Source organism: Podarcis filfolensis, assembly GCF_964270895.1.
Source record: "Podarcis filfolensis genome assembly, chromosome: 7".
In the NCBI taxonomy this organism is placed as follows: domain Eukaryota; kingdom Metazoa; phylum Chordata; class Lepidosauria; order Squamata; family Lacertidae; genus Podarcis; species Podarcis filfolensis.
This window is the reverse complement of record NC_139603.1, coordinates 35,274,188-35,291,296: the sequence shown is the minus strand read 5'-3', so window position 1 is coordinate 35,291,296 and position 17,109 is coordinate 35,274,188. Positions and strand designations below refer to the sequence as shown.

The following is a 17,109-nucleotide window of genomic DNA, read 5'->3' as shown; positions in this document are numbered from 1 at the left end:
GACCACCATAATCTTTATCATACAGTAGCTAACAGAGATTTGTTTTCTAAAAAGGAAATAAACATTTTATCACCTGCAGTTAAAATGAACAGAGCATTCCCTAGTGTGTTAATGAAAGTAAAATCTAGCATTTTTCCACTGTTTTGTTTTTGTGTTAAAAAAAAATGTTTCCTGGTTTTCAGTCTGTTTCCATGTGATCTCATTAACTCGTGCTTCAGGACAGCTGGAAGCTACTGTAAAATTGTGGTTTAAGTTATTTTACCAATCAAATGCCCTGACCAAGCTTCCTTTAACCCATAAATACTTTTCATTATATGTATTATATATTAAATAACCCTGGACAACTGAATGCAGATGTCAATACAATCATGGGAGCACACAATTGAAATTGTTATTTTAAGTGCACCCCCCAAGAAAAACACCTCCCCAGCAATAATTCGTCACGATTGAGCTGGGATTCCCACCCTCTGATACATCTGCTCTGTTTCAAAGTCTAGGTTAGGTTCCAGCAAATAATACAGATTCCAAGATCCACCCTGTTGAATGGTTTATTTGCCAAAACTATTGTATTACCTCTGTAATAAAGGGAGGGGGGAGGAATCCTAAAACAAAAGGGTGATTGGAAAATTCCTGAAGTAATAGTTGTTTTTTCACATATCTATGATCATATGGAAGACCACACCTGCCTCTATGTCAACAAGGCCCCTCTATCCTAAAAGGAAGTTCTTATTTGGATGTAAGAATTGGTGTGATTATAATTTTACATTTTGTATCCACAATAACCGGGTGAGATCATTTTTATTTCCATGTTATAGTTGGGGATTTGAAACTGTGAGATAGGGACTTGCTGAGAGCCATCCACTGTGCGCATGGCTGGATAGTTTCACAATGGTGTTTGAGTTTCATGCAAACTCTGAATGGTGTCTCCAGGAGCCTACTTTATTAGCATTCACAAGGAAATGTTCCTGAGTTGCTAATTCCTCAACCCCTTTTTGCAAACACTTTGGGGTTTGGAGTGGGACGAGGAGAGGCCAACCTTTTGCAGGAAAGTGGCTTCAATATTACAACCTTAGATTTCACTGGGAAAGAATACTTGCCATGCCAGCCTGTCCAAGAACTGTGGAGATCACTGGCATTTAGTTCTTTAAAATCATAATAATCGGTGGATCCTCATTGCATGCTTGGCACTGAGATTCTGATTCTGGCTTAATCCCAAACATCTGGGTGCTGCTCCTGCACAAAGCCCACATTGAGAGCCTTGTGTGTAGATGTATTTGTGTGCATTTTAAGGTTCTGTTCTGTTTGTAACCAGGTAGCCTTTAATCTTGTGTGCCAAGATTTAGCATGTAGAAAATGTTTACAGCAGAACCGGCAGTTCATAAGGGAAGTATTGATACAAGCAGATTAATGGCCATGTGAATCACATTGCTTCCAGCAAAATGGAATAACTTATCTAAACTTCTGCATCTATGATGGAAAATGCTCTTGAGGCAAATGATTACAGCCTAGTGAGGCAGAAAGAAGGGAAGCTGAGATATTTCAATAATCCTCCTTAGCTTTTGTTTAAGTGTCTTTGACAGGGAATTGTCTAGTGATGTAATAGAAATGGCATCCTCTGGTTTTGAACGTCGTATGGTTTCTAGTTAAAGACACAACATCTAGGTATAGCTACAATCCTGACACAATCTTACTTTTGAGAAAGGATCACTATGGATTACCAAGGTGCTGATAGAGCTCTATGTGCTGATAACACTTGGGAGTGATCGTATTGATAGCTTGGGTCAGTCCCTCATTCCCCGTGGAGACCAGAGCCTCAATAAGACTGCTGGCTAAACCTGCAGGAAAAACTCCTGGTTACCTAAGAAAACCACCCAGGTTCATCCGTATGAGGGGCAGTCCTATTACACTCAGCCTCTGTTCCTGTAGAGGTTGCAGACAGCTGTAGGTAAATCCAGGTAATGAATGATCTGTCCATGACAATGGAATCAAATATGGCTTTTCTGCTCACAGATAATTTTAACCTAGTCCCCTACTGAAAACTCGATCAGAAGGCTGCCTTGCCCAGATACACACAGGTCTCTGAATACCACCAAGGCCATGAAATCCTTAGTCATTCCTGATAAGGCAGACCACTTTGGCATGAATGTTGAAGGCTAATGGTCTTTGGAGACGTCAACAGAACCCTTGAAACCACCTCAGTTAGCTCAGACAAGGAGATGTTTGGTGCACCAGCAGAATTTTTATCAGGCCACCAATGCACTCGAAGCTGGTTGACGGTTCAGCTGAGTTCATGGCTAGGGAGATGGAATGCCTAAAGATCAAAGCCTCCCTTCACAATAAACTTAGTGCTGTGCAGAGAATTCTGGTGTACATGATTGGGAGATGTTTGCCTTCATTCAACCAGGTTGTTTGCAACATAAGCCATACTTCCCTCTTGGTATTGTACCACAAGATTAGATAATCAAATGTATTGGTATCTAGCATCAGTATGTACCAGCATGTACCATGCCAAAGGAAGCACCCCACTGTGAATTTTGCAAAAGTCTTCTGATACGTCACAGCTCTTGCTTTTGTAAGTACAAAAGATGTTAATAAGTATCTCAAAGTGGTTTACATAAAGCATTGGCTTTAAAAGATGATTACGCAAATCCATGGTGGCTAAGGTTATCAAAGGCTACTCACTGTGATGGCTATGTGCTTCATCCACTGTCAGAGGCAGCATACCAGTTGCTGAAACCATTAGTGAGCAGGTTGCACCTTGGGGAAAGCCTCCCTAAACAAAAATGTCTTCAGTGGGTACCTAACTAGAAGCCTGTCTGGTTTCGGCTGGTAATTGATCCCAGAGAGCTGGAGCTACAACACTAAAATCCAGGTTTCCACCCCACAGGTTAAGTTCACTTTGGGGCCATATGGCGCTCTCAGCATTGCCCCATCTGAGGTGTGCAGTTGCCAGGCAGGGATATAGAGGGCAAGGTGGCCCCTTAGGTATCCTAGCCTCAAGTTTGTAGTAGGGCTTTGAATGATAAAAGCAGGACCTTGAAGTGCACTTAGTAGCATATTGCAGCTCTCTCAACAGAGGTATTATATGGCGTTGACAGCCAGCAATCTAGCTGCTGCGCTAAGTTAAGCCCAAGAGAATCCCCACAGGAACTAGAGACAGGGCCTTTTTGGTGGTGACTCTGTATTTATGGAACCCCTTCCCAAGGGAGATACACGTGACCGCATCAGTAGCAGTTAGTAAATGGACCTTAAAGGCATGCCTATTTCAGCTAAACTAAAAACGTGCTGTGAGTTGGACTTTTTTACATCATGTTAAACTTTCTTAAAATATTTAATATTTAAAGATGCAGTGTATTGCATTTTCTCCTTTAATTGTGATAGCCACTTGAGTAGGGCTTTGCCCTGAAAGATGGCATCTAAATAGCACTGATCAACAGAGCTGTCTGATTCCACAGGGTACAATATATGCGCCATCTGCCAAGAAGGCTTTGGCAGGGTGAACAACACCCATGCGCCTGAAATAACCACAGCGGTGGGCATTTTACTGCTTGACACAGCATCTGTGGGATCATTAGTAGCTTTCATATTATGTGTAGGCTACCTAGTTAAAGTTTATTATTTTGCTGCTATTATGTTATTGATCCTTTTGGCGTACATATTTTGTCTGTTTGCTGTTTTGGGGGACGAAAGGTAATATATTGTTTGTGCCCACCCCAGTTTACATAATAAGAAAAAGCAGAATAGGTTTGCTTTAAAATGATCGCAGCGAAGTAATATGATAGTGTGGCCTGTATACAACATATTTGTAATGTAACCTGCATCTTTTCACAGTAAGTGTTAGCATGTGGACTGCCTTGCCAATTGACAAAATGAAAATCCAAATATTCAGCCCTCTCCCCATCATGGCTCCTGATATTGTTTATATCATAAGACATTTCATAAATTTGATTTTGGATTTCTCCTAGAAATAGGGTGTTTTTTAAAATCCTTCTTCAGCACCACTGTGGAGGATTGAAATACCATATGTAAAATTCAGCATTAGGGACACTAAGTATGACCACTCTTTCTCCTAACTTTTTAAACTTCGCTGGAAAACAGGGATTTGTTGGAAACTTAAGTTCCAGTTTCCTTGCACTGTGAACTATTTCAGTCCCTTTCTGCAAAAGGAGACAAAGGTGTTTTAAAGAGAAAGATCTGGCTAGATAATGATATTTCATGTGATCATCACATATAAGATGTCACTAGGCATCACCTGTGCAGTTTGACATTCTGTTTGTTACTCTTGTTAAACCAATCAACTGCTGTTGTGAATCGTTGCCAGTTCTGTTAACTGATCTGACTCCTCTATCCTTGATTGCTCCTCGATGCATAGAAATTAAGCAGTGAAGGCTTTTCATAACACGATAGGATTAATTTTACTCGCTCAATTTGGGTGTGGCAGGTGGCTGTGAAAGGCAAGAAGAAACACCAGGAAAATTGTGACAACTTTATTTGCTGCACTGGCTCTACCCACTCTGCCTTGCTCCAAGCATTTGTGTGGCTGCAGTCAGTTTCACAGCCAAGCTAGTCCTGGAAGAGTATTGAATTTTCGTACTAGAATAACAGTGGGTGAGTTTGCCAGTTGATGATCAGGCTAGCTCCAAAGAAGACTTTGGGATTTTGCTGATTAGGGGCCAATCCACACATGAACATGGCAGGAAACCCAGATTTGTCATTGAGGGTATAAGTCAGCCAACCCTGGCAACACGGGTTTCGAAACATGTTTGTCTCATTCATATGTTACATTAATTTTAGATCTACACTAAACAGCTGATGCTTATGGAATAGTACGGTTTACAGCTCTTGCCTTCACTGAGCATCTGCCCATGTATTCTTCAGGATATTATCCTGTGTGTGATGCAGTTGGGCTCTCCTGGTCCCCTCCCCCACGAAAGAACTTCTATCTAAATATGTGTTTGATATCTCTTCCTTTTAAGTAAGTTGTGCTGCAGGAAATTAAGTGCACAATACAGATAACCTAGAATAGGAAATTGCATTGCCAAGCCACAACCCATGAAACTGTTTAAAGCATCATGCCACTTCCTCTGTCAGGAAAACTGCATTTAATTCTCAATTTATTATTATTACTTTTGTTGGTCAGCCCTTGCAGTGGGATTTAATTATGGCGTGCCTAACTACATGGCTGCCTTATAACAGAAACAGCAACTGCATTCAGTCAGTGTTTCAGGTGCTCCTCTAAGATCTTAAGCAGAGAAAATAAAGTTTTGTTTGTGTGTTTTTTACCGTATTTTTCGCTCTATAACACGCACCCAACCATAACATGCACGTAGTTTTTAGAGGAGGAAAACAAGAAAAAAAATATTCTAAACGAAACAGTGGATGTATGATTTTTGTGGTTCATGCTGTGGCCACAGACATGTGATCTGACAGTGAGTTAGGAGTAGCCCAATGCAAAAATCCTGAGGATCCATGTGGATCCATGCTTTGTAACCACGTTTTAAGTGGGGAGGGAAGGAAAAGCACTCAAGGGACAAGGAGCACGCGTGGGGTGTGTGGAGAAGGATGCTGCTAATAATGCAGAAGAGGGGTTTAAGGGGAGAAGAAGCACATGTGGGGTGGGCGGAGAAGGATGCTGCTAATAATGAAGAAGAGGAGTATAAGGGGAGAAGGCTCCTCTCCTCTCCCACTTTGCTCCTTTAAAGCAAGCAGGCTCTGCTTTTCTCCCTCCTCCCGGCTCATCCCTGGCTTAGCAAGCTGAAAAACTTTGCTGCTATGTAGCGAGCTGAGTGGGGAGGAGAGAGGGACAGAGAGCCTGCTTGCTTTAAAGGAGCCAACCGGACAGGAGCCGCTTACACATGTGTAAGTGGCTCCTCTCCTCTCCCACTTTGCTCCTTTAAAGAAGCAGGCTCTCTGTCCCTCTCTCCTCCCCACTCAGCGGCTCTTCTCCCGCTTTGCTGTTTCAAAGCGAGCCACGGAGGAGGGAAGGAAGGGGAACCATGGATCCTCTGCTCACGACTGCAGCAGATCCCCCCGCCACCTGTAAGCATTCCCTCCATAACACGCACAGACATTTCCCCTTACTTTCTAGGAGAAAAAAAGTGAGTGTTATGGTGCAAAAAATATGGTAATTCAGCCAGCTTCACCTTGCTTTTTTCTCCATTTCCCTTTGAAAGTTAGAGGATCCAAACTTTGTGATGATTGGTGGATTAGAGCTTTTAAGAATGAAACACCCTGAAAATGTCACAATCTGATAGATATTTGGGGGAAAGAGAGAGCAAAATCCATCATATATGAACTGGCTTAAAGATGGAAGCATCTGTTTCATAACATGAAGTGATCTGCAACATGAGTTATGCAGCTGCTCTATATTATATAAATTATTCTTGCAGTCAAGTGGGAGCTCCAGATAATTATCCAGGAACATTTAAATGCTAGCATACATAGATGTACACAGCACAGGATGAGCCTCATGAACTTGCCAATTGTGCTTGAGTGAAAACTTTACTCCAGTCACCTCAGGCTTCTCAAGACAGTGTGGCATGGTAACACTGTAATCATAGCAGCTTTGACTTAAAATGATGGAGAGGTGTCTGCCTCTTATAGTTGTAGGTAATATTTTGGTAGTAGATTTTACCCTGGGTCCTATTCACACCAACCATTGAGTCTATAAGGGGGGGATAAGTCATTCACTCAGATTTGAGTTTCGGTGGTCTGTGGCACAGAGAGCAGGACTTTATGGCAGAACTGGATGGAAGCAGGAGGAGCCATGGGCCTGGCTATAACCTAGTTAAGTTGGCTTTGATCTTAAGACTTCGTAAGTGGCTTGGGACTGGAAGGACTGGAAGGACTGTTGACTCTCACACGAAACTGCCTTGTGCAGATCTTCCTCAGAGGCCCTGCTCAAGGTATCCTCACCTTCTGAGAGGAGGGGGTAGGCATGAGACAGAGGGCCTTTTCATAAAATCACAGAGTTGGAAGAGACCACGAGGGTCATCTAGTCCAATGCAGGAATCTTTTTTTTGCCCAACGTGGGGCTCAAACCCACAACCTTGAGATCAAGAGTCTCCTTCTCTACTGGCTGAGCTATCAGTTGTGTCACCTTGATTGTGGACTGCTTCTTCCCCAGTTCATTTTCTCAGTGTCCTACCTGGTGGCTTTTAGACTCATGCATGCTTTTAATGGCAATTAGGACCTTTAATCTTTCATTGTTACTTTTGAATGCACATTTAGGCTATTGCGGGATCTTTTCTGTTTCTGTTTTGGAAACTCAAGCTGCAAGGCAGGATAGAAATAATTCCAACCGATAAACTGTCAGGTATGTATTTGTACCTGCCCCTCCTGCAAGGTGACATTGCCTAGTCCCCAACTCAACAGCCACGTGAGGCAACATACATATAGAAGAGAGGGTCACTCTGATATTTTGGACTTGACTTGTAGCATCCTTGTCAAAAAGATTGGCTACCACTGACCTATATTACCTGCATAAACTGTAAATGGTTGCGCTTATGCAACAACTCAGGGCTCATTTTTCACCTTGGGTAGATGCGGAGACGTGATGCTTCTCGATGTTGTTGAGAGAGGGGAGGGGGAATCTCTGAAAGACAGGTGCAACATCACCTGAGAGATCCTGTTCTGGCATCTGCCCTGCCTGTCATAGAGGTGAACTCTCCACAATGGCAGTACAGGAAGGCACGAACTCATTGCTGGCTGAAGTCAGTCGCCATACGGTTTGCCTGTGCTGAAGAAAGCAAAGATACACCCTTAGTGCAGAGGGAACATTGCTGAGCCAATCTGTGGCTGAAGCCAACTAAATAATTTTGGTTGCTGCTGAAACAGGATCAAAAACAAAGTAGGTTGAATGTAAATTGGAGAAACTGAAGTTCTGATACCCAACCTCACCCAGTCTAACTCAGAATAGATTCCACCCCCCACCCTCCATGCACACATCTTACTTATCTGCATTTGTCCATTTTGATTAATGGGCTGATGCATTAAGTGTTGTTATTTTTTTAACCAAGCTTAAAATGTTTTCCATTTTTGTTTAAGCATCTGATTGCATCTGGCCTATCAAATCTGTGCCATACATAAAGCTTCATAAAATAACCATTACCTATTAAATTACTTATGTCATACCATTATCTCCATTGATGAAATTTTAAGTGTAAGATGGTGAAGGATGAACTGCTAAACGTGGCCTCTAAAGTAATAGTGCCAGATTCTTGTGGTTTATGATAGTGGACTGGATGTTAATATTTAATTGCGGTTGCTTTCCATTACAGCCCATCCTTGCCTGCTCTGGATTGGCAGCTGCCGTCTCACTCAGGACCTTATGAACTTCGGATTGAAGTGCAGCCGAAGTCCCACCACCGAGCCCATTACGAGACTGAAGGAAGTCGAGGGGCTGTCAAGGCGTCTGCGGGGGGACACCCAGTGGTGCAGGTAATAGCCTTTCTCATGCTCGCTAAGATGGCTTGTTTGTTTGGGCAAGGACCCCTGTGCGTATCTCTTGCAAATTCAAACAAGCTTTGATGACCTGGGTTGGTATGCTACTTCCATAAGTTAAGTCTTGGCCTCCGTTGAACCATATAAACTGTCCCCATATAAACCGTCCTGGATTCTGTGTTCATCCTCCGAGGCCTTTCTTTGTGTGCCTCCTCCACATGAGGTTCGGAGGGTGACAACATGAGAAAGGGCCTTCTCTGTAGTGGCTCCCCACTTGCGGAATGCTCTCCTCAGAGAGATTCGCCTGGTGCCTTCATTATATATTTTTAGGCACTAGGTGAGAATGTTCTTCTTCAACCAGGCCTTGGGCTGATTAATATTCTACAGGCTTTTAAATGTGTCTGTAGGAAGAGGGGAAGTTATTGTTTTGCTGTTTTGTTCCAATTATTGTTTTTATCCTGTGCTTTATTCTGTGTACCGCCCTGAGATCTTATGATGAAGGGCGGTGTATCAAACAAACAAACAAACAAACAAACAAACAAACAAACAATACACGTTATATACTCTTTTGCACTGGGTATAAGCCTTCATTGGTTCAACAACAACAGGCCTCCAAAGACTGAATGTGTGCCCTACAGTGTGCTTCATACAGAACCACAATAATGCGGTTACTGTCAGAATGCTTCTGTTTGCTGACAGTTATGTAGCACTTGACATACCACTCAGGCTGCAATTCTATGCAGTGTTAGGTGTGTTTAAAACCATTGCTTTTAGGGGCCTTAGATGAGCTTAACTCCTACGATCAGACTATGCTTGTGCATGAGCTCTGGTAGCCTGAAATAAGGTACACAACTGGTGCAGGGACAAGCTGGTTGGCATGCTCATCCTTGTGCATTACAGCAGCATGAATAAACATTTTCAGCAACAGCCATATATCACTGTTGAATATGTACTCAGGAGATGTGCAAAAGAAGATACAGTGATAGGTGAGTGATAACAACTGCACTACGAATACCCAGAACAAGTTTACTTCCCAGTCTCCTTAATACTGCACATTTTCAGAACATGCAACAATATATTCCACAGTATTGGCTTCATACGCCTATGTCCAAAGATAATTGCTCAAAGTCTGTAATGCAGGATGTTTCTGGCTTGTTGATGTTGTTACATCTCCCATATTGAAATTGATGCACGCACAACATTGTAACAAGACTTCTTGAGAGAACAGCAGGAAGGAGTTTTCTTTTGCTGTAATTACGAAGTCTGTTGGCTTTTCTTTCATAAATGTTTTCCGAGTGTGCTACATTTTGTTTCAGATGGAAATAAGCTTTTTCCAAGTCTGAATAATTCAAAATTGGAGAGCAAGCGCTCTTTGCCTACTTTTTTCCTTCTCGCACACCCATTCATCCCCTGAAAGCTACAGGTTGAACAGTGTACCATCAAATCTTCTGTAGCTGAATTATGGTTCTATCGGTAATAAAGGGGCAACATCATGATTTCCTTGCTTACATAAGAAATCTTACTGAAGTCTATAGCAAGATACCATTTGTATACCACGAGAGCCTCCCATTTGGGATGTCTTAGTATTGTTGATGCTTACTAGGAGAGGGTCTGCAGCGTTTCAGACAGGAGTTTTTATTGAAACCTACCTGGATATTCTAGGATTGAACCTGAGACCTTCTGCACGGAAAGCAGAACAGACAAGGCAGTCAGTGTATACCTGTGTAAAAAATAGGGTTGGCTAATGCTTGGGTGTTTATGGAAGCTCATGAAATACTTGCTTTGATGGGGCCTAAAATTCCTCTTATGTGGCCTGCATTTATTTAAAAGCTTTTAGGGGGTGGAAGAATCTTTCTTGAAATTTGCTCTCTGCTCATTCTTTGAAAAAATAAAACAGTAGTGCAAGTTTAGGGTGGTTTTCAGCTGGGAATAATTTTAAGTCTTGAATTCCAGAGAGATAGCTAAAGATTTTACTACCACCGTTTAGCTTCTTTAGCACATTTCACTGTGGAAATTTCATCACGCCTATCTCATTATTTGTGTATTTAAAGCAAAAAACAACAAGTGATGTTTAAGATTAAAATTTGTAGCGATACATTTGTTTGTATGCACCCTGCTAGCAGCCCAGTGCAAGGAAATGTAGATGGGAGGCATCAATTCACAGTGGCCAGTTTGACCTTTAAAATTTCCACCCGGGTGATTTGGGGGGGGGGGATGGAACACAGTGCCAACATTTAATTGGGCTAAATGTGTCCTGGCACTCCCCTGAAATCTCTTTCTACAGTGTGTGGAAATAAAACGAAGTCTGCTGCGTGTCTCTGCATAGGCAGGGTTGAAGAAAAGGAAAAGGGAAGTAGTAAAAAAAAAAAAGTTGGAAGGAAAAGAGGAAAGCAAACCTCAGATCCATGGGTATAATGAATATGAATCTAGTTTTCAGTCCCTGGAATAAGTGGAGCTGGTTTTTCTTTGTTCTCCTTCTCCATGGGAAAAAGAAACCAGGATTCTGGGTGGAGCAGGGGGTTCCCTAAGTATTTTTGTTTTATTCCTAGCATCCTTTCCCCCTCCCCACAGTCTCCATTGATTATCTATCTATATCTATATCTATATCTATATCTATATCTATATCTATATCTATATCTATATCTATATCTATATCTCTATATCTATATCTATAATCTATCTATCTATCTATCTATCTATTTGAAGGGATGCCAACATTCAGGCATCCTGGCTCATGCCAGCCCAACATCTCCTGAGGGAAGGGGTCAGTCTATAGAAAGTTCAAGAGCTGGAAATCAGGAGGACAGACAGCAAAACATGGCAGGAACCTGAGCAGACAGCTAGAGCCTCACACACCAGTGTTTGCTTGCTTCTTAATTTAATTTATATCCCGCTTTAAAGCCCCAAGACAAACTCAAAGCAGCATATAAAATATTATCATAATAATAGCCCCATTCAAGTCTGGTATCAGGATCAGAGACAACATGGTGCCAGGGTTATTGAGTTGGCATTTCCTCCCCTCTTCTTCTTTTGCTGAGAATTGCTGGTTCCCATGGATGTCCTCCGATGACTCTGTTCCTGGAAGGACCTTGCTGTATCGGCCATAGGGCTCGCTGAGGAGGTAGACAGAGCAAAGAGGCTCTGGGCACAGTGTTAGCAGTGGCGTGAGCCCATCTTCGCCTGGGCTTTGAGGAGAAGGGACTGTGATGTCTTGCCATGGAAGTCAGGCTGGGTCAACGCCACTTGAGGCATGAGCCCTCACACTGGGTCAGTGGTGGTTTCTCTGTATTCTTTTGAAGAGAGTGTGTAAGTAAACCTGGAAGTGTATTCTGTCTGCCTGCTGTTAATTTCCTCATGAGCACAACTATTAAATGTACAGGAGCCATGCCCTGCAGCAGTCTCTATCTTGTGCACAATTTCATTTATCACATTTAGTTTCTGTGTTGGTTCAACATATTCTGAGCTGCATATTATTAGGCTCTCTACTCCTTTCTCGTCTCACTACAATTACCAGTGCAAACCAGCACTCGCATGTGTATGTTGTCATTGCAGTTGGCACAGCTGGGTGGTCTGTTACAACATAGATACGGCATTGGCTGGATTAACGTTAAATCTAGTTCTGTTGAGCTTCATTCCTCATTTTCCTCATTCAATTCCTTCTTTAGCCTTCTCTCTTCCCCCCCAGCACTATTCAACCAAGTGAGATAATTACCGATAAGGGAGATGTCACCTGTTTTCAGGGAGGGACCTCAGCCTCACACACTCAACTGTTTTGTGATTTATTATTTTGCCACCTTCAGAATGAATATGCATAAAGTCACCTGAGCACTTAATCTCACTTCCCACACTCCTACACATTTGCTGTATACTTGTTTAGCTACCATGGCAGCCCTGAGTTATCCCGAGGATTTCTAAATGCTTGGAGAGTGAGATGAGCTTGACACACCTAGAAAGAGCTAAAAATGTTCTGAGAACACTGGCTAATCAAAGGTGCTGGTTAATTGGCCACCGTGAGGTAATGCTTGGCAAAGGGTTTCATGCCCCGTCTCATAAAACTGTGTTGCTAATCATAATGACTCTTCTATATTCAGTACTTTGGAAAGGGAGAAAAAGAGTCTTCTGTTCTGGGAATTGAAGAATCTGGATTTCAAATCCTGCCCTCCCACTAACATCCTGTGTGGCCCTAGGCAACTGATTTGATTTCTCTGATACTGAGCATACAGCATATTTTCACTCTCAAGTGCTATGGGGTATTTCAGCACTAGAGGCCTTGTACACAGGAAACAGAAGAGGGAGTGAAGGGTAATCGAGGGTTAGAGCTGACAAACCCCTCCATTCGGCAGCAAGTGGATATAGAATCATCACCACCATCATCATAAATAATAATTTATTATTTATACCCTGCCCATCTGGCTGGGTTTCCCCAGCCATTCTGGGCAGCTCCCAATCAAATATTAAAAACACAATAGAGCATTAAACTGTAAAGTTTTGGACTTGCCTGCCACTTCACCTTTTATCTCTCAGCGTTTCACAGTCCTTTGTCTATATGACTTGTTGGTCGGCCTGTCCAGAGAAACATAGAAAAGCCCCATGGCTTTGTTCATATCCAGGTTCATTCCAAAGACATTAACCACAGTTTCCCAGTTGGGACAAAATGGGAAACCATGGTTAGTGGAAGTCTTCCCAAGTTGTTTGCTCAGTTGTATGAAGGTAGGAGTGGTGCGGCTGTTTATGTGACCCAAAGACTGGTTCATATTTTAGTTTCTGGAGCCTAGATTGTGGTTGTCTGATGGGGCTGCTATGCCACAGCTTGTGGAAAAGGAACCCCATACTTCCTTTTGCTACTTTCTAAGGGCTTTGTTGTTGCTTTTTATACTAATTTGCTGATAGTGGGGGAAGCAGCTGTTTAGACATGCGCTCACTTTCAGTTATGTCCATTCAATTTCTTGGTTGTGCCTGTAGTGCTTTGCGATGCACGGACATCACCACAAGATACTTAATAATAAAGATAAGATATCTTAATTTTAACTCCGGAGTGTGGTTTGTTTTTCCAGTGAGTAAAGGAGAGATAACATGTTTTGGAAGTCTATATACTGAAGAAGTTTTAAAGCATTTACAAACACTGATAAAAGCATATACGGTGTAATAGAACATTCCATAAAACTGACAATGCCAGTGTTTCATCCAGTTTTTGAGTTCAAAACCTATTAATTGTGGGAGGGGGAAGAGGAGGAGAGGAATAAAATATTTGGCTTCAGGAGGGCTTCTTACAGTGAGTTAACTCAAACCCCTTCACGCATTGTTCCACTGTGTTCTCTGTCCTCTGGTTGCTGTTTATACCAGACTTGCCCCTAACGGATATGCATTCAATTTTTGAAGGTGAAGCAATGTGTGTACACTCAGAATCCTCCCCTTGCATGGAGTTGTGCACAAGTGCATTTGTCTATGTGTAGGACCATTTCACATTGCTGGTGAACATACAGTAGTGGGAGCATGACTGGAAACACGAGTTGTTGTGGCTATTCAGTTTGAACTCCTAGACCCCTCATACGTTTCCCAGTGTGCAAAGTGATTTGATAGAACTCCCCTGTGATGGCGTCACTCCTCTACCACACAAATAAGAGAACAGCTCATCTCTTTAGAAGGAACCCAGCAAGTTCTCCCTGCTGAAGATGCTTCTTTGGGGAAACGTGATTCCATGCCTCTTTACTCAGAAACAACTCCTGTTGCATCCAATGTGTGTCAGACATTTGCTATTCGTTAGATGATTGAAGCTGTTGCTTGTTAAAATGACAGTTTTTTTGAGGTTTTAAATTCTAGTAACTTTTCATTATGTTTTTAATCATTTTTGTGAGCCATTGAGTTAAAAAACTTTTTTTTAAAAAACCAATGGATTGCAAATGTTAATTTAACTGGAGTTTTGTTGGACATGGTGAAAGAGTTTAAAACAATAGCAGATGAAGGGTGTGTGTGGAAATATGTGTTCTAAATGCTCCTTCAACCAGTGTTAGAAACTCAGATATATAAGTGAGGCACCAAATGGCTCCTTAAACCAAGGTTACAGTTGCCAAAAAGAAATGCCTAGTTGCCATTTTGGGGCAAGACCGCTCTAAAGTCTTATTTTTCAAATGATGGACTGACTGTGATTGATTCTCAGTTAAACATCTTGCTAGTTCAGATGACAGCCTTGAGCCAGCTTAAGAATTTTGAGAACTGAAAGAATAAAAGTCACTTTATCCAGGGCGCAGGGATAGCATTGGAGAATATATATACATATTCTTTACAACTGTGAGCAGGGCAAGGGGGTGAGGTAAGTGAAGACAAGTGACAACAGTTAACTATAATGTCGTCCACTGCTCCTGCTCAGGCTGCACAGAAAAAGTGTTTTGGTTCCTGAAATTCATTTTGATTGTGCAGATAAAATATAACTGATAGTATTCTACAGGATATGTTGCTAGTGTGTGAAAGCAGGCAAGATCCAATGATCCCCAGGCATGCACCATCCTGGCACACAGGAATCTTCACGGTCACAAGTGGCAAATAGGTAAAGGTAAAGGGACCCCTGACCATTAGGTCCAGTCATGACTGACCCTGGGGTTGCGGCGCTCATCTCGCTTTATTGACTGAGGGAGCTGGTGTACAGCTTCCGGGTCATGTGACCAGCATGACTAAGCCGCTTCTGGCGAACCAGAGCAGTGCACGGAAATGCTGTTTACCTTCCCGCCAGAACAGTACCTATTTATCTACTTGCACTTTGATGTACTTTTGAACTGCTAGGTGTGCAGGAACAGGGATCCAGCAACGGGAGCTCACCCTGTCATGGGGATTCGAACCGCCGACCTTCTGATCGGCAAGCCCTAGGCTCTGTGGTTTAACCCACAGCGCCACCCTAAGTGGCAAATAGTCAGGTGCAAAATGTGCCTGGCTAATTTTGAACACTGCCTTCAACATCAACAGAAAAGCTGGAGTTAGTGGTTTGGCTGAAAGTATAATTGGAGACAGGACCTCTTCTGTAAACCCCTCATAGCCCGACAAATAACTTGGGGGATAATTGAAAGTGACCATTTGGACCATCCTGTGATGTTCAAAGAGACTGTCCTGCTCACCTGCTGCTAATCACTGTTTTTTGCTGAAGTGATGTGAAACCTGTTTTTAGACATGGAAACCCAAGTGACGAGGGAAGTATTGAGTGAAATGCAGTTTGACAAGAGGATAGATAAAACAAAGTTTTTAATATAGAGACTTACTGGTATGCTGTGACTTAATTTATCCCTATATGGCAGGCCTCCTTTTTATGCTTTTTTTTTTTTTTTTGTAACTGGCCCTTGAAAGAAAATGTTACCCTTTCAAACAGAGGGAATTGTAATCCCGTCTCACACTGAGAATATACAGAAATTGGCAAGCACCTGTTAGCCAGGTTGCAGTTAATAGCATGCAGCCACAGAGCTGTACTACAGTCCAGACAGGGAGCCTAAATTTTATAGCTCTGCTTTTAGACAGACGGTACTTTTAAAGAATAAATCTAAGCTGAATAGCTTTCACACATCTTGCCTCTGCATAGTTAAAGCTAACCACAAAGTAGCAGACAGATAATCAAAATTGAAAAGGAGAATAGCCTGGCAGATGTTTTCTGCATATTATTGCTGCCATAAATCTAATAAAATGGGAGCAGGGCTGTGCATCATTAGTGAATTATCTAGGGCGGGGAAAGTTTCTTAGCTCACATACAGCCAGCTCCACAGGATTACTGTATAACCAGAGCTGCCAAGGTAGCCATCTACGCTTCCCAAAAATGCATTCTTCAGAAAATAGAAATGTTCAGGATTACTATCACAAAGGCTGCTGAGATTTGAAAGATTGGTGTGTTGTGTCGGTCTCTCTGAATGAATGCCTTATAAGTAAAATGCTATATATTTTAGATAGTCAATTGGATCACAAAAAGAACAGGACATCTCAGGGTGAAAATAGGATGCATTGAAACAGGGTGCGCTGCTGCTTTTGATCATTTCATTGCTGGTACATGTTACGCTGAACCAGGTGACTTGTTGGGGTGTGTACGCTGTAACAACAAAAAAAGGGGGGTCTATCTTCTGTTTTTGGAATAATGATTTAGGATAGGGGTCCTCAAACTTTCAACACCAGGACATACTTGAGAAGGCTGAACGTTACTGAAGCCAGCCAGTCATGAAATTATGGTACAGGCACAGAGCCAATCAGAAAGGACGGCAGATAAAGGTGGAGTTTGGCATAAACCACATCAACATACTGACATCATTTTCTCTAGGGTGGATCTACACACAGGAAAAACCCCTGCTAAAAATAAATAATAAATAAAATCATTATAACAAAAGAAAAGAAAACCCTATGTAAAATCACATAGAAAAGTTTTGTGCCCTACAGCGCCTTCTGGTGTTGCATGTTTATAACACATTTAAAATGCTGGGTAGTTGTTTTTTTACTAATGCAGCTGAATCCCAAATCCGTCTTTGGAAATGGCTAAATTAATTGCTGCGGCAAATGTTGTGTGTGCTCTGGAGGCATTGTCACTCAGACTCTCAAGTTTAGGCAGAATTGGCTGATTCAGAGGCTGTAAGTGGAGAGGGCTTTTTATTTTTTATCCCCCCCCCATGCTGCTTGAAATATTTTTACTCATCACCTGTCATTTGT

The 17,109-nt window shown here is 42.2% G+C and overlaps 1 protein-coding gene across 4 annotated transcripts in view; it reads left to right on the top strand.

The window, feature by feature from the left end:
- Window positions 1–17,109, top strand: part of NFATC1 (nuclear factor of activated T cells 1) — a 131,696-nt gene that overhangs the window by 24,702 nt on the left and 89,885 nt on the right. For all 4 annotated transcript variants that reach the window (XM_083624183.1, XM_083624181.1, XM_083624182.1 and 1 more), the window contains exon 3: window positions 8,280–8,439. In XM_083624183.1, the coding sequence (XP_083480309.1) occupies window positions 8,280–8,439 (160 nt within the window). The remainder of the gene's footprint in view (window positions 1–8,279; window positions 8,440–17,109) is intronic.